General features: G+C 49.9%; 2 protein-coding genes and 1 long non-coding RNA gene across 6 annotated transcripts in view; 1 reads left to right on the plus strand and 2 right to left on the minus strand.

Moving 5' to 3' along the window:
* Positions 1-7,919, plus strand: part of Stx6 (syntaxin 6) — a 50,741-nt gene extending 42,822 nt beyond the window's left edge. Inside the window, exon 8 of one of the 2 annotated variants that reach the window (XM_042674401.1) lies at positions 7,763-7,919. In XM_042674401.1, the coding sequence (XP_042530335.1) occupies positions 7,763-7,857 (95 nt within the window). In that variant the 3' untranslated portion in view covers positions 7,858-7,919. Of the gene's footprint in view, positions 1-1,094; positions 2,662-7,762 lie in introns of those variants that run through there. The other variant, XM_042674402.1, reaches the window with a different exon arrangement.
* LOC122103765 lies at positions 2,575-3,954 on the minus strand. The gene is made up of 2 exons (XR_006146831.1): positions 3,515-3,954; positions 2,575-3,362 (listed from the first exon to the last, which is right to left on the minus strand). It is a non-coding gene; the product is annotated as an uncharacterized LOC122103765 (long non-coding RNA).
* A 3,128-nt stretch (positions 7,920-11,047) lies between the features above and the next one.
* Kiaa1614 (KIAA1614 ortholog) overlaps positions 11,048-14,427 on the minus strand; it is a 32,790-nt gene continuing 29,410 nt past the window's right edge. The window contains exons 10-12 of one of the 3 annotated variants that reach the window (XM_042674552.1): positions 12,763-12,804; positions 12,280-12,338; positions 12,126-12,199 (exon numbers count right to left, since the gene is read on the minus strand). In XM_042674552.1, coding sequence (XP_042530486.1) covers positions 12,292-12,338; positions 12,763-12,804 — 89 coding nt within the window. In that variant the 3' untranslated portion in view covers positions 12,126-12,199; positions 12,280-12,291. Of the gene's footprint in view, positions 12,200-12,279; positions 12,339-12,762; positions 12,805-14,427 lie in introns of all 3 variants that reach the window. The other 2 variants (XM_042674550.1, XM_042674551.1) reach the window with 2 other exon arrangements.

Here is a 14,427-nt window from a genome sequence, read left to right on the forward strand (position 1 = left end):
CCCATGACTGACCAAAAAAAAAAAAAGGTATGATGAACTAAAATCTGTGGACTTTCCATAACTAATGCTTCTATTTAAATAAGCCTCTTATCCCTAGTAATTCAACTTCATTTTCATTAGCTAGTGAACTCTTGTCTAGGGAAGACACTAGGATTCACCTGTAGAAATACTGCTTGTCCTTTCTGTATCTTCCCAAGTTAAGGAAGCACCCTGCTGATTGGTGGCATCCTCTGTGCCTCAAGTTTGGGTCCTGCACATCATGTGGTGGCATCTGTGTTATCTAACTCACACTGTAGTCCTTTGAGGTGGCCATGGAGTTAGGGGGCTGCTGTTAGCATTGTAGGCTGGAGTAGATTTCCCCTGGGTCTGGCTATGGCCCTCTGTCCTGTGGGGCCTCCCTGCTGTCAGCCATTCAAAGGAACTCCTGCCACATTGTTCCCTGTGACTGCTGTTGGAAATCGTTGGTACACAGAAGGTTCCAGAAAAGACATTTGGCTTTAATTTACAGATGAGCTGTATGAATTACTTCAACACGATTACTGGTTAAGTCATCTTACTCGACTAGGAGTGATGTGAAATTACTTACCCTTTCCCACTGGAGCTTCCCCCTTCCCCCCACTGTTCATATCCTGAAGTGACCAGCAGTGGCCTTCATCTCCTTTCCATCTTTCTGCAGTATACCTATTGAGAAAGCAATGTGATCATTGTTGAATTAAATGACGACTTTGGTGGGAGATGAATGCAGACAGACTTGGATCTTTAATTCCAATGCCAGCACCTTTTTTTTTAAGAATTCACTAACCACCAGCAGAAAGCTGAGATGCCCGGATTTTGATGAAAGGCTTGGGACTCAAAGCATGTACTTAGTATGAGGCACATTTTGGGGGAACTGGCCATTGCAAAAGTGAGTGTCAGGCAGGCCAAGGGCAGAACAGTAGAGAACCAGACTTTGGCAGGTTCAAGATCCTCTCTGCCCCTGTCATTTGCATGCTCTGCCCATTTCTGCTTCAGAGGTCTTGTCTGAAATCCCATGTATGTGTGTGTCTGGGAGTGCAGCGTCCTGGGAGGGTAAATCTTCATGTCTTGCCTTCCAGATCGCCGCCAGTGGTGTGCCATAGCCATCCTCCTCGCAGTCCTGTTGGTTGTGTTGATTCTCTTCCTCACGCTGTGACGTGCCTGCTGCGGGCTCCTGCACATGGACGGAGGGGAGAGGAGCAGCAAGCACCCTCCATCCTCACATTCCTCTCTTGGAAACGTGCCTCCGTGCTGACCTTCCACAGCAGAGGCTGCTCTTCTCTCCCAGTGCTGGAGGGGATGGCAAGAAGTGGAGAGATGACTGCACTCCTGCTTGGGTGACAGACAGTCTGCCACCTGTCTTGTCTTGGGACAGCCAGCCACTGCTTAGCCTTGCTGGACCTCCATCCCTGAGGAGGGACTCTGAGTCATCCAGGTGAATTAGACCCACTAGTGTTCTGTCGCTCATCCTTTTGTTTCTGGCAGCTTTTTTCTTCTGTTCAGACAGGTGCTGCGGTCCCCTCAAACTTGTCAGGAATTCGGGAGGCTGGGCATGTTCAGTTCCCTTTGCTTCAGGCTTCTTAGCTGGTCATTGGTGAGGACAAAGGCTCCTGAGCATCGATGGCAGAAAATGCAGTGTTCAGTTTTCAGGGATAAGATCGGAGATTAAATTGCTTTTCCATGTGCACTTTTGGTGGTAGAAATGGCTACTGGGAAATAATGGAGCACTGTGGGGCCTGGCACTAGCCACCCATAGCTGTGATGGCCAGAACTCTCGAGAAGATCAGCAGAACCTGCAGTGACATAGTTCAGGGAAAGTTGGTGAAGTTGCTGGAAGTCAAGGCCAGATTTGCTGACTTCTTGTTACTGTCCCCAGGCATTCATTCTCCCCAGTGGTGCAGCCTGTGGGTTTAGGGTGACCCTTAAATGTACTGTTGCTGAACCGTGCAGTAGCACAGCAGATAGGTCGGGATCCTGGATCTCCCTCCACTACACTCATTCTTGTGGCCCTGTGCAAGGAGAGTGGTTAATGAGTTTACTACATTTCCACAAATTCTGTCATGACACAAAAAGGCTGGTCTGGACCAGACTTCACTTGACCTGTGAGAAATAGCAAAGTTGCATAATTGAACTTGATTCTTTTGTTCCCTAAGATGACAGCTTGACCTTATCATCCATTCAAATAACTGAGCCAGTCCAAATTCAATGATAGATGCTTTAATTGAGTTTTGAGTAGCGAAACTGCTGAGACACTAAATGGCAAGCTTCTGATGATTTGTAAATGCCTCAGATGTGCACATGTATATAGGATATTTTTTATAACTGCCCTGATACAAAGTCGTAGTTGGACCCAGAGCCAGAGCTGGGCGATGGAGGCTGCCCGTCTCTCCGCCCCATCGTCCTTTGCACTTGGAAAGAGCAGCAATATCTGGACAGTTTGAATTTTGACTTTTCTTTTCCTTGTCCTTTCGTGCATTTCTCAGCACGCTAACCTTTTTTGTTGTTGTTTTGTTTGTATTTCCTGTGGTTTTGTTTCTGGGTTTTGTTTTGTTTTTCTCCTGTTTTTGTGATTTGCAATGATGTGCTTGCCTAGCTAACTTTTGAATTGCACTTTTTAATAAATATTTGTAACAATTTTTTAAAGAAGGATATTTTATCTTGTTTAAGATCATGGTAAGTAAGTAGATCTGCCTGTTGATGAAGGCACAAGCAGATTTGTAAAACTGAAAGGATGGTTGGCATCCATGTCCACATTGATGCTCGATACACAAATAAGTTATTTCTTTTCAAATCAGAAATAAAGTGAATCCTACAAAGGGCTTCAAATGTAGAGTGTTAGGTTCTTTATGTTTTATAACATCTATAGACATATACACACATGTATATATACATATATATATGTATGTTATTGTCTTGTATAAATTTACCCCAGAAATGGTCCTTAGATTTGCATTAAAATATAGATGTCTTTTGTTACAGATAAATGTGGACCATATCTAAGTACTGTAATTCACACTCTACGTTTCAAGAAGCAGTTCGAATCTCAAAGGATTAAAATTACCCCATTTAAAAGCCATGCTACTGTCCTGCCATGACCAGATTGTGTGTCCTTTGGGCCTGTTTAGAACATGGCTAGTGATTACGGAGAAGATTCTCTCATTAGCAAACACTCCAACTTTTGTGACTTTCTGGGCTTTTGTTTGCACTATTTTGAATTGTCACGTTTCTCTCACTCATTTAAGGTATTGGCTAAACTGTGGCTGTTGTAGCCCTGATTGGGCCAAAGCTGAATAGAGAACTGTTTGGAGAAAGCTTCCAACATAGGTGTCCTTCCTCTGGCCATCCTGCTCCTGCCTGGGGCTGACTTAGTCCTGGTCGGGTTTTGTGCCTGCTTGGCAGACACTGCAGAGGGAGGCCAGGCACCTTCTCCACTCAGGCCCGAAAGTGGCAGCCAGAGAGAACATGCCCAGGGCCTGCATTTATTGTTCAGGACAAATACTTGCTCCTCCGTGATCCAGGGGATATACGTGGTCTCTTCACCCCATGTCCTGGAACAGGGAGAGTAGAAACGGCCCCTGCTGCTTCTGATTGCTCCTGGTACCAGCTGCGTTTTCCCCTGCCACCTTCTGCTCTGAGTCTCATGTTCATCATTTTTAAAGAACTGGCAGAATGTGATGGATATCAGAGAGAGCTCAATGTATGTTTACTAGAACATTTTAGCTGATTGGGGGGTTGGGAGATAAGAAATAATCCATTGAGAGACTTTTGCCAGAGACTGAATCCAACTGGAAAACCAAAATACCTTTAGTTTTCAGTCTTACATTTGGTTTTGTCTTTGTTTGGACTGAAAAATCACAATGCTATGTATGCTTTGGACTTTTTGGCAAATGGAATTACACTCTGTGTGTGTGTGTGTGTGTGTGTGTGTGTGTGTGTGTGTGTGTGTGTGTGTGTGTGTGTGTGTGTGTGTGTGTGTGTGTGTGTGTGTGTGTGTGTGTGTGTTGTGTAGAGAAAGCTAGTGCTAGATAGAAGTATCTTCCATAATTTCAGAATCCATGCCAGTGCTGAAGGGGAAACTTGGCACTTGCCCATTACTCTCTGCTTTTAGCCAGAGTTAAGCAGACTGATGGGTCTGGTAGCCAACAGCTTGGCAACGTGCGCTCCTTCTCACCTCGTGAGATGAAGGGCTGTGAAAAGAAATCTAGTCTTAACTCCAACAGAAATCTGTCTCTGTTAAGTGTCTTACCTTCTCTAAGTAAAGGTGACAGAGCCAAAATTTTTTCTTTCAGTTGTTTCCCTGGCCATAAAGTGAAACCACAGGGGTCCCTATTTCCTGTTACTTTTCAAACACATTCATAGCATTTGAATGATAAATGGGAACGTGTCAACTGAGTGGACTTCATATTGTTTGTATCACAAGATGAATTTGTAAACAAAAGTGGACTATCTGAAAAGCAAATTCTAAAATACGAAATGAATGACTTCTCATTTTTCCTGTCTCCCTCTTACTGGCATCTCCCTCCCTTCCAAGTTATTAAAAAAGAACGTTCTGGCAGTGCCAGTGGCTCATGCTGTACTCCTAGCTAGCATGAGGCTGAGACTCGGAGGATCTTGATACAAAGCCAGCCTGGGCAGAAAAACCCACAAGACTCCTCCAGATAACTAGGAAAAAGCAGGGCTAGCAGAATGGCTCAAGCAGTAGAATACCAGCTGAGCAAGCATGAGGCCCCGAGGTAAAAGCATGTTCTTTGCTCACCAGGAGTAGAGAGAAGGTGAAACCAAGGGATCCTAAACATATCAGCCTCTGTCACTGTGCACCCTCCTCTGATCAGTTCCTGAAATCAGACCCTGTGAGGGCCTGGCCAGGTTACAGGAGACCCAGAACTCACTCCTCTGGGAATTTTGCTTCCAGTAGGGTCAATGGGTTCACCTGGCTGGCCTGGTGAGCACAGGTAGTCTTTCTTTATGCTGAGTTATCCTCAGTTTCTACCCTTCAAAATATTCACTTACATTTACAGTGGTCTTCCTCCATGAGGACATTGGTCTGTTGTATGTAAGCATGGATACCTCTGTCACCTGTTTATTTGATAATGCTTTCTGAGAAACTGCTGTCTGGGGTTGAATGGAGTAGAACAATTCTTTGGGCCTGAACAGCACAGCAAGGCAGTGAGAATCTCATGACTGAAACTTGGTGCTTGATGACAGAGTGGGTAGAACTCCAAAAGAGCAGGCCTGTGGTTATCACTTTGGCAGCCACACACGTGCTGTCAGACAGGTTAAGGTACTTAAAGCTCTGGCCTCCATGACAGAACAAGGTTGATAGCTGCTGACCTGTGCTTATTAGCTCCTCACTACAGCTTTGTGACGCTTTAAAAAATTTTTTAATTGTTGTTATGGAGGTGAAGTACAGAGGGGTTACATTTACGTAAGTCAAGTAAAGAGTACATATCTTTTTGGACAGTGTTACCCCTTCCCTCACTCCTAATTTTTCCCTCCCTTTCCTTTTGGACAGACCCCAAGGCTCTGAAATTTACATGACACCTTGGTTAAATTGCAGCTAATTATATAGCCTTGGAAGTTCTTGGTATGTTAGTCTCATTGCTAACTTGGCTATCTATGGAGGGCTGAGAAACAAATTATTTCCCTCTGAACTAACACCTTGGTGTCTTATTCATTTTGATAAAAGCCTTGTCCAGGATTGTTCTTCACATGGCTGTGTAAATGTTTATATTCCTGTTTGCCTGCCCTGCAAGAACAATACATGGTCATGGAGCTGCAGCCAGATCTTTATGAGAAGGCATTTTACGTGTGTGTGTGTGTGTGTGTGTGTGTGTGTGTGTGTGTGTGTGTGTGTGTGTGTGTGTGTGTGTGTGTGTGTGTGTGTGTGTGTGTGTGTGTGTGTGTGTGTGTGTGTGTGTGTGTGTGTGTAAGCCCCAGACCTGGGACTTAAACTCAGGAGCTAGGCACTGTTCTGAACTTCTTTTGCTCAAGGCTAGAAATCTACCACTTCAACCACAGCTCCATCTCTGGCTTATTTTTGGTAGTATAGTGGGGATAAGAGTCTCACAGACTCTCACAGATCTCAGCCTCCTTAGGTGTGAGCCACTGGCTCCTGGCTAGTCTTGCCAGTTTTTAAGGGTGGTATGAGCCATCCAGAGGCTACTCAGTTGTTGAGAGGATGTTGGGAATGAGATTGCCCAGCCTTGTTTTCTGACTAAAACCTTTGACCCTGTTCTCTGGCCTCAATGGCAGTTGAGGACCCAATTCTAGTTAAGCTTTTTGTCAGCCTTGGGGTAGGACCAAGTCTGGTTTGTACCTTCTAGCACAGCAGAAAACAGACTGAGCTGAAGTTTCACAGTTAGTGAAGCACAAGGGTGACCTGTTGCTGAGGTCTTCCCTGGAAGAATGTCTGTGGGCTAAAGCAAGGGCCACCAAGGGTCCCACCGATGAGTTTGGGGATTGATTTTCTTTTGGTGGGAGGGGTAGGTATACTGGAAATTGGACCTAGAGCTGCACAGCTGCTGAGCACACACCCTGTCACTGAGTGGGAGCTACATGCAGCCTCTGAAAGTGCTTTTTTTGTTTTTAAAGCTCCCTCTGATTCTTAACTGCCCCGGGCTGGGCTCCCACTTGGCCCATCCAGATGTGAGGGGTGTCCTAGAAGCCATCTGGAAAGGGAGAAAGCAACCAAGCTGTGAGGTTTTTCTTCAAGTGGAAATAGGCTTTTCCTGGCTTAGTTATCAGAAATTAGTAAATTCAAAAAATAGTATGATATATAGCCAGATTCAGTGGGGATAAAGTTTTTTTAAGGATTTTTTTCAAGGATAAACTTACTAATTTTAAAGGGCACTCTGACAAGGGCTAGGATTAAAACCAACACCTGGGTGGCTTTCCGTTGATTCCTCCCCTCTGCTTGATAAGAGTGGACGAGAAAGACGTGCACGGCTCTTGGCTAGTTGACTTTTGTTGTCTGTATTGTGGATAGTGGCTGTCCAGGAGGTGTGGAACCAGCAGTAGTCACGTCATTATTTGAAAATTTGTTAGAAATGTCCTGTGTTTTAGGGTTCCCGTGCATGCTTAAGTTTGAGAGCCACAGTTGCATTGTGGACTTCAGGCTCCAGGAAAACATTACTGAAAAATGAAATGTCCTCAAATTTGATGACAACAAAAACTGGAAAATGTCCAAAAAAAAAAAAATACTTGTGTAGGGACTGGGGAAAGGATTCAAGTGGTAGAGCGCCACCTGAGCAAGCACGAAGCCCTGAGTTCAAACTCAGTTTCACTACCTCCCCCCCCCCCCAAAAAAAGAAAAAGAATTTGTAAAACAAAATACCTAGCCATCCTCAAAATGGTAATTTTATGTCCTGAAGTCTTTTGGTAATGTTTCTTACTTTTGCTCTTGAAATCAAGCCACTACTGTATAAAAGAAGAATGTTCAGTATTAAAGAGAACCAGATTATTAGTGTTGTGTTTGTCACTGGTGCTTTTCATTCTTGTTTTCACACACCTCTCCCTGTCCCCAGTTCGCCCCCACTGATAAATATTGACATAGACATCTTTCTGAGGTTAGGAACTTTAACAGGTGCTAGAAGATTAGGACTATGAATTGTTCTTTCTCGGACTACAAGCTACCAGTATTTATTTATTCATTTGGCAGTACAGAGGTTTGAACTCAGGTTGTGAACTTAGTAGGCAGACTATATCACTTGAACCATTTCCCTAATCCTTTTTGCTTTGTTTTTTTCAGATATTCTCAAGAGTTTTGTCCCTGGACTGTGTTCCTCCCAAATTCTACCTCCCACATGGCTTGCTAAACACCTGGCCAGCTACATGAATTCTTAAATCTCAGACTAAACATATCACATATTCAAAATAGTTTACAGGACGGAGTTTCCATTGGGACAAGGAGGGAGAGGGAGCAGAATGACTAGAACAAAAGGGAATTAGCTCTCTGTACCTTTTACTGACATGCTGGCCTTTGGGAAGAACTCATCAGCTTGGACATGGTCTAGTTTCAAAATTTGTATCTAGCTTTTTCTTTTTCTTTTTTTGGTTGGTTGTGGAACTTGAACTCAGGGCCTGGGTGCTGTCCCTGAGTTCTTTTGCTCATCACTAGCACTCTACCACTGTGAGTCACAGTGCCACTTGGGGTTTTCTGATGGTTAACTGGAGATAAGAGTCTCACAGGCTTTTCTGCCTGGCCTGGCTTCGAACCATGATCCTCAGATCTCAGCCTCTTGAGTAGCTAGGATTACAGACATGAGCCACCAGCACCCGGCTTCTAGCTTTTTTATTCTAGCTAATGTTCATTGAGAATCTAATCTGCTGGTTGGTCTTTAACCAAGGTTATAGGGAGAACAGGTTGCTAGAACTATGAACCCATGTCTGACTCAGCTCCCTGAAGAGAACAAAGATGCTAATCTGATATCAGTGTTGGCAGGCAGATGTGTCACTGAGCCGTTCTAACCTGAGACAGGGTAGCACACAGCTGAGGAGAGGAAGGGCATCAGAACCACCCTGAAGATAGTTGAGGATGGAAAGCTTGGACTAGAAGTGTCTCAGATAAAGCATGGAACCAGTTGCTTTGGATTTGACCATGCCTGAAAGCATTTAAACCCACTGTAGAATCAAGAAATCTAGTCCATTTTGTTTATTTGACAAGAAATAAGCAAGCCGTTTATTCTGTAAACTGAGAAAGGCCTGCAGACTCCAAGACTCCCAGGATGGGAGCTTCTAGCATGGCCTGCATTCCTTGTCCCTAATTTAGTGTCAGGCTTGATGGAGGCTGGTGAACTGGGGACCACAGTTCTGGGGCTGCCTCTCCTGGGAAGCCGTTTTGGTCCCAGGTGGAGTAGGGCCTCCTCCCTCCCGTGGGCTTTTGTTGTGACCCTTGGCACACTGGCTCATCGATTTCCACAGCTGTAGCTCTCTGGGCTCTGGAGATGTGGGCACCCTAGCTGTAAGGACAGCTCCATGTGGTGAATAGGAGCCTGGGCCCAGGTTGCGGAAGGGGGAGACAGAGCCAGGCGTAGTGGATGGCTGAGCATCCACGGGAGAGCCCCCCTTCCCCCCATACCCTCAGGACTAGCAGGGCAGCTGTGAAGCCCTGGCTCCGTGGGCGTAGAATCTGAGCCAGTCCCAGCAGTCCCTTCCCCAGGGTCCAACACTGCGACCTGGCCAAAGCCACAGCCCGTGAGAGCCGGGCAGAGCCACTTGCCAAGGAAGGCTGTTGCCATTTCTAAGCAGGTGCTCTGGCTCCATAGGAAAGAGAAACTATTGAGGATGGTGGGGAGGGAGAGAGGGAGGATTGGACTTGGATAGCTCTAGAACTAGCCTGAGATTGGGGGTAGGAAGTGGTTCGTGCAGATGCACTGGGTAGCTATTGCCAGGTAAGTCTGATGGATAATTCCGGCTCCATACCCCCACTGCACCTTTCTGCGTGCTGGTCTGCACTCACGGTGCTGGCTTTATAACCTGCAGGTGAGGTGGAGATAATGCCATGCTCTGCCCTGGAGCTCCCACCCCACTTCCCAGGGCAGGGCTGAGGAGCCGCAGCGTGGCGAGGGAGGATGCGGGCTGGGTCAGACCACTGCGTGTGAGTCCTGCCTCTTGTATCCTGTGCATCCCAGACTCCTCGCTGGACCCGGGAGGGAAGTGCTGTAGTGTCCCTCCCAGATGCTGGCTTGCAGCCTTAAGGACCCCAGCAGCACTTGGGAATGTGTGCAGAGCAGGTGAACAGTGAGGGTGGGCACAACTACACATCCTGAATTTCCAGGTTAACCTAGATTCCAAAATTCAAGATGTTCTTCCTTGTCCTGCCTCAAGTCTGGGGACACCGGAGGGGGCCCCAGGGGTCATCCCACTAACGTCACCCCTCAGGACGCCTGCAGCGAGGCAGGGCACTACCTACTCTTCCCAGGGAAAGTGAGGGCCGTATTCAACCGGCCTCTGTCCCCAGGTTGCGTGTGTGGAGCACCTGGGTCCCCAGGACCCTTTGCCTGACCTCAGGCCTCCAGCCCCGCATCAGGGTAATGACCCAGGGCACCAACCTAAGGCTCGCCTCCTGGGAAGGAGGTGGTGGCGGGGAAGGGTAAGTGTGTGTGTGTTGGGGGGGGGTAGCTGTGACCTGCCCTACCCACAGACACCCCCACAGACACCCCCTCCCGCCCCTTTCCCATCCCTCCCCCCTTCCCCGCTTTTGCAGTGAAGAACTCCTTCCTGGCAGGCGACAGGCAAGTGCGGTCACCTCCAGGTCCCAGCGCCCGCTCTCCCGCCGACCAGCTGTGCGTGGGGCTGTGCGTGGGGCTGTGCTCTCTCCTCCCGCCTGCTCCTCCACAACCGGAGAGAGGTGGCTTAAAAGGGCGTGCGGACTGCAATGACCCGATCCTCCGACTCTGCAGGTGGCTTTTGAACGCCCCTCCCCTGCCCCTTGTCCAGAGCCAGTACTGCGCTGCCGTGCGCACCCAGCGCAGTGCCTTCTGCCAGCAGGGGAGAACACGGGTTCTACAAGGAAACCGTGCCTTTCACACGCGGCGTCTTCGCTGTGCCCTCGATGTTGTTACAGTCCCTGCATTTCATGAAACCTGGTGCGCCGCCTTCTCCCTCAAACCCACAACACCCCCCTCTGGCCTCCCACACCCGGTGGCCGGCAAATTGCCCTGTCCCTTTGCTGCACAGCCCTGGAGTGATGCTGCTCTTCTGAGTGAGCGTGTGTGTGTGTGTGTGTGTGTGTGTGTGTGCTGAGCCAGTCTCATACCTGGAGGTGATGCTGCTCTTCTGAGTGAGCACACACACGTGTGTGTGTGTGTGTGTGCGCGCGCGTGCACGTGTGTTGACCCAGTCTCTCATATCTTCTCTTGTGCCCACATATCTTGCAGCCTTAGGACTCCCCCAGGCTTCTGCCTTGACCCCAGCCTTGACCCCCAACCCCAGAGGTTCTCCCAACCTCCCTCCGCCCCGTTGCAGGGCTTCAAGACGAGTGAAGTTCAAGTGATCTCAGAACTCAGCAACTCAGACTGGAAAGAACTTGAGCTTTGCATTTTAATAACTTAAGACTGACACATGGCCGTGCACTTGCACAGAGCCCCAGGCCCTGGTCAGTGTCCAAGCAGGATGGCTGTCCCCATTCTCTGTCGCCTCCCCGCCGCCTGCCCGCCCACCCACAGCTGCCACCAGGGAGGTCTGGACGGGAATCTGCAGCTGGGGCCCAGCCAGACACCAGCTGCAGCCCTGTCTCCAAGCCGGACAGGAGAACAAAGGCCAGGCCCGGCTGCGGCACCTCAGCCTCCGCGGGGCAGAGGCGCAGCGCTGGGCTGGGCTGACCTCCCACCGCCTGCAACCTGGCCACCGTGGTTGTGCTTCTCTGAAACTGGCTAGAGTTTCTCCCTGCCCCATCTTTATATAGCATGCAAATTTCCTAGAAATTCTTAATATTCTGGCTGCCAGATCACGTCTCGTAGATGTTCTCACTGCCAGAAGGAGCATAAAACTCTAGTCAGGCCACACATCCTGATGTTTGGTCTGGATATATGCTTCCTGGCTGTGAGTAAGGGCAGGGGATGCTGTGCCCTGTCTGCAAAAGGTGCAGAGGTGGTGTGTGGGAGAGAGGAGAGCTGCGGCTGAGAGGGAAGGGGCAAGGCTGGGGGCGGGGGGGGGGTACTCCGGTTCTGGAGGGCTGGGGGGGGGCTTTTCAAGGTGGGGGAAGGACCTGCTACCTCTCCCTCCATTGGCCGCCTGGGTCACAGAAGGAGCAGAGTTGTTATTGTTTTCCTTTCCCCTGTTCTGCAAAATTAATGGCCTCAAATGAAATACACATAGGCTCCTTGCTCTGTCTGGTGGCCAATCAACAAAGCCGTTACAGCCTCAGAGCCTGGACGCCACTGGGATCTGTGTTTTTTTGGTCCACAAAGCAGCAGAGCGCAGGGTATTCCCCAGGCACCTCCCACCCTGGGACGGGGTCAGGGGTACAGGGAGGGGAGGCCGCCTCTGGGTCACCGAGGGACAGGCCTCTGCCTCAGGACACGGACTGATAAGCTCTCTGAGTGGGCTAGCAGCTCCTGAATGTGAGACAGACCCAGCCCAGCCACCTTGGCCCCGTTCACCTCCAGAATCTCGTCCCCCACCCCAAGCAGTCCTGAGTACAGCTTGGCAGTGTCCAGGTCGGCCATCTCCTGCACGTAGAGCCCTGCGGAGAGGGGGAGGTGAGTGAGGGGGGCAGTGGGAGGGGAAGGGGAAGGGGTGCATTTAGGGCACAGTCACACACACCACAACCGGCTTCTATGATGTAACATGTCTCCTCCAATCTTCTCTCCTCCTGAGATGAGCTGTTATAGAAAGAGAAACCGTGTGTGTGTGTGTGTATGTGTATACACGTGTACTAGGGCTTGTACTCAAGGCCTGGACGCTGTCCCTTAGCTTTTTGCTTTTTTGGTTAATTGGAGAGAAAGAGTCTCGCATCTCAGAGCCTGGGCTGGCTTTGAACTGTGACCCACGCATCCCAGTCTGAGTAGCTAGGATCACAGCCATGAACCACCTGGGTGAAAAACTTTTAAAAAAGAAAAAAGCCTGCCAGGTGCCAGACACTATGTTCAGTGGGAATCCCAGCTGTGTCCTGGTGCTGCTTCTGGAGGCCCTGACCCAGGAGCAAGCCTGTGGAGCATGGGGCGGGGCTGGGTCTTTGGACTGGGGGCGTGGCTGAGGTCATGGGGTTTACTTCACAGAATTGAGGAGGGCAGAACTGGCTCTCACCTTTAGCTTCCTCCCAGGTGGGTCCTTCGGGTTTGGAAGCATCTAGACCAAAGCCAAGGAAAAATAACAATTCTACCCATGCACGTGAAGGTGGCTCACTGGTTCATGCCATCTCCCCACCGCGGGTGTAGAAAGCGCTGAGCAAGTGTGTTTCTCTGTGTGAGGCTGGGGGGGGGGGGCTGGCTTCCCTTGGTCACACTGGCCACTCAGCGCAGGGCTGTTGTCTGCCAGCTGCTCCGCCCCCCCCCCCCCCCCCGCCCCAGGTGCGAAGGTGGTGCAGGCTCCTGTGGGAGCCCTGCCGCCATGCTGTCATGCCCCTGCTGAAGGAGCACCAGTGTCTTAGAGCGCACCTGCTACAGGGCTGCAGAGAAAGCCGTGGACCTCCCTCTTTGTCTCTTGGCCAGGCCAAGCCTGTGAAGCAATTCTTGGTCACCCCCTGACCACGCCCATCTGCCACCCTGGCCGCACAGGGCTCTTGCTCAGGCCTTGCCCTGTCTTTTCTTTCTCTTTCTTGCTCAGTCTCTGTGCTAGTGGTGTGGGGAGAGGGCAGTGAGGGGTAGCAAGAAAGGCAGGTGTGAGTATTGATAAAACCCCAAAGAGTGCAGCCTGGCCAGACCAGGCACCGACATCGCTGGAGCCATTTTGAGGAGAGCCGGGTAGGTTTTCCAGCTGAAAGTCAAGGCAAAGTGTGGCAGCCAGAGTGCTTGCAGGCATTTGCCGTGTGCTGGAGGTGGCCTTCGGGAAGGATGCACGGTCTCCGTGTTGTAGAAAATTAAAAGGCAAAGCCTGTGTTCTCACGGATGGTTCAGCCTCCATTGGATGTGACAGCTTGCGCGTGAGATGCCTTTTAGCAAAGAGCCAGAGCAGCCCCAGCCCCAGCCGCTCCGAGTCCCGGAGACATGACCTTTGGCTGTTGGAGGAGCGCGTGTGAGGGCCAGTAACAACGCCACTCCGTGTGCAGAGAGCCCTGGATGCCGGGAGCGCTCCTGCGCAGAGCCAACCCAGTACGAAGTATCCAGGGAGGAAGATGAGGACAGAACCAAGGAGCCCTTGGTCATTACAAATGCCACGTATCAGACGTCCATGCGGGGAAGGGGCTCACTACATACAGAGGGGACCAAGGGGACACTGGGGAGGGTGTTGGGGGACAGGACAACACCACGTTTTCCTTGCTGTCATGTCGGCAGATGAATGAAGACTACACTGGTCCCTGTCTGGGGTTCCATTCCTCAAATATACCTTCTCTTTCCTGTGTACCTTATTTCAAAGGGCATAAGTACCCTGCAAAAAGTTGCTTAGTCTGCCTCAGTGGTGCTGGGGCACACACCTGCTGTCTCTCTCTGACTCCAGAAAGCCTGTCTGGAAGGACCAGGCTGACTTGGCCTATGAGGAGAAGGCTACAGGAAGAGGCAGTGGCTGACCATCGGGGAGCACTGGACAATGCTCCCAGTGCCCTCTCCCCGCCCCAAGGGACAGGAGCCCCTCCCTCTCATCTCCAGCCTATCTGCAAGCAGCAGATCATCAACACAGCAGCCCACATCCCTGTTTAACTAAATCACACAATGCCACACCCTGCTTTGAACCCTCCTGTGGCCCCCACGTCGCTGAGGTCATAGTCCCCAAGGATAGCACAGAATGTCACCTTTCTAAACATTTTTTTTTTCC

The sequence above is a fragment of the Dipodomys spectabilis genome, unplaced genomic scaffold (genome assembly GCF_019054845.1).
Source record: "Dipodomys spectabilis isolate Male_0828 unplaced genomic scaffold, ASM1905484v1 ptg000019l, whole genome shotgun sequence".
Lineage (NCBI taxonomy): Eukaryota > Metazoa > Chordata > Mammalia > Rodentia > Heteromyidae > Dipodomys > Dipodomys spectabilis.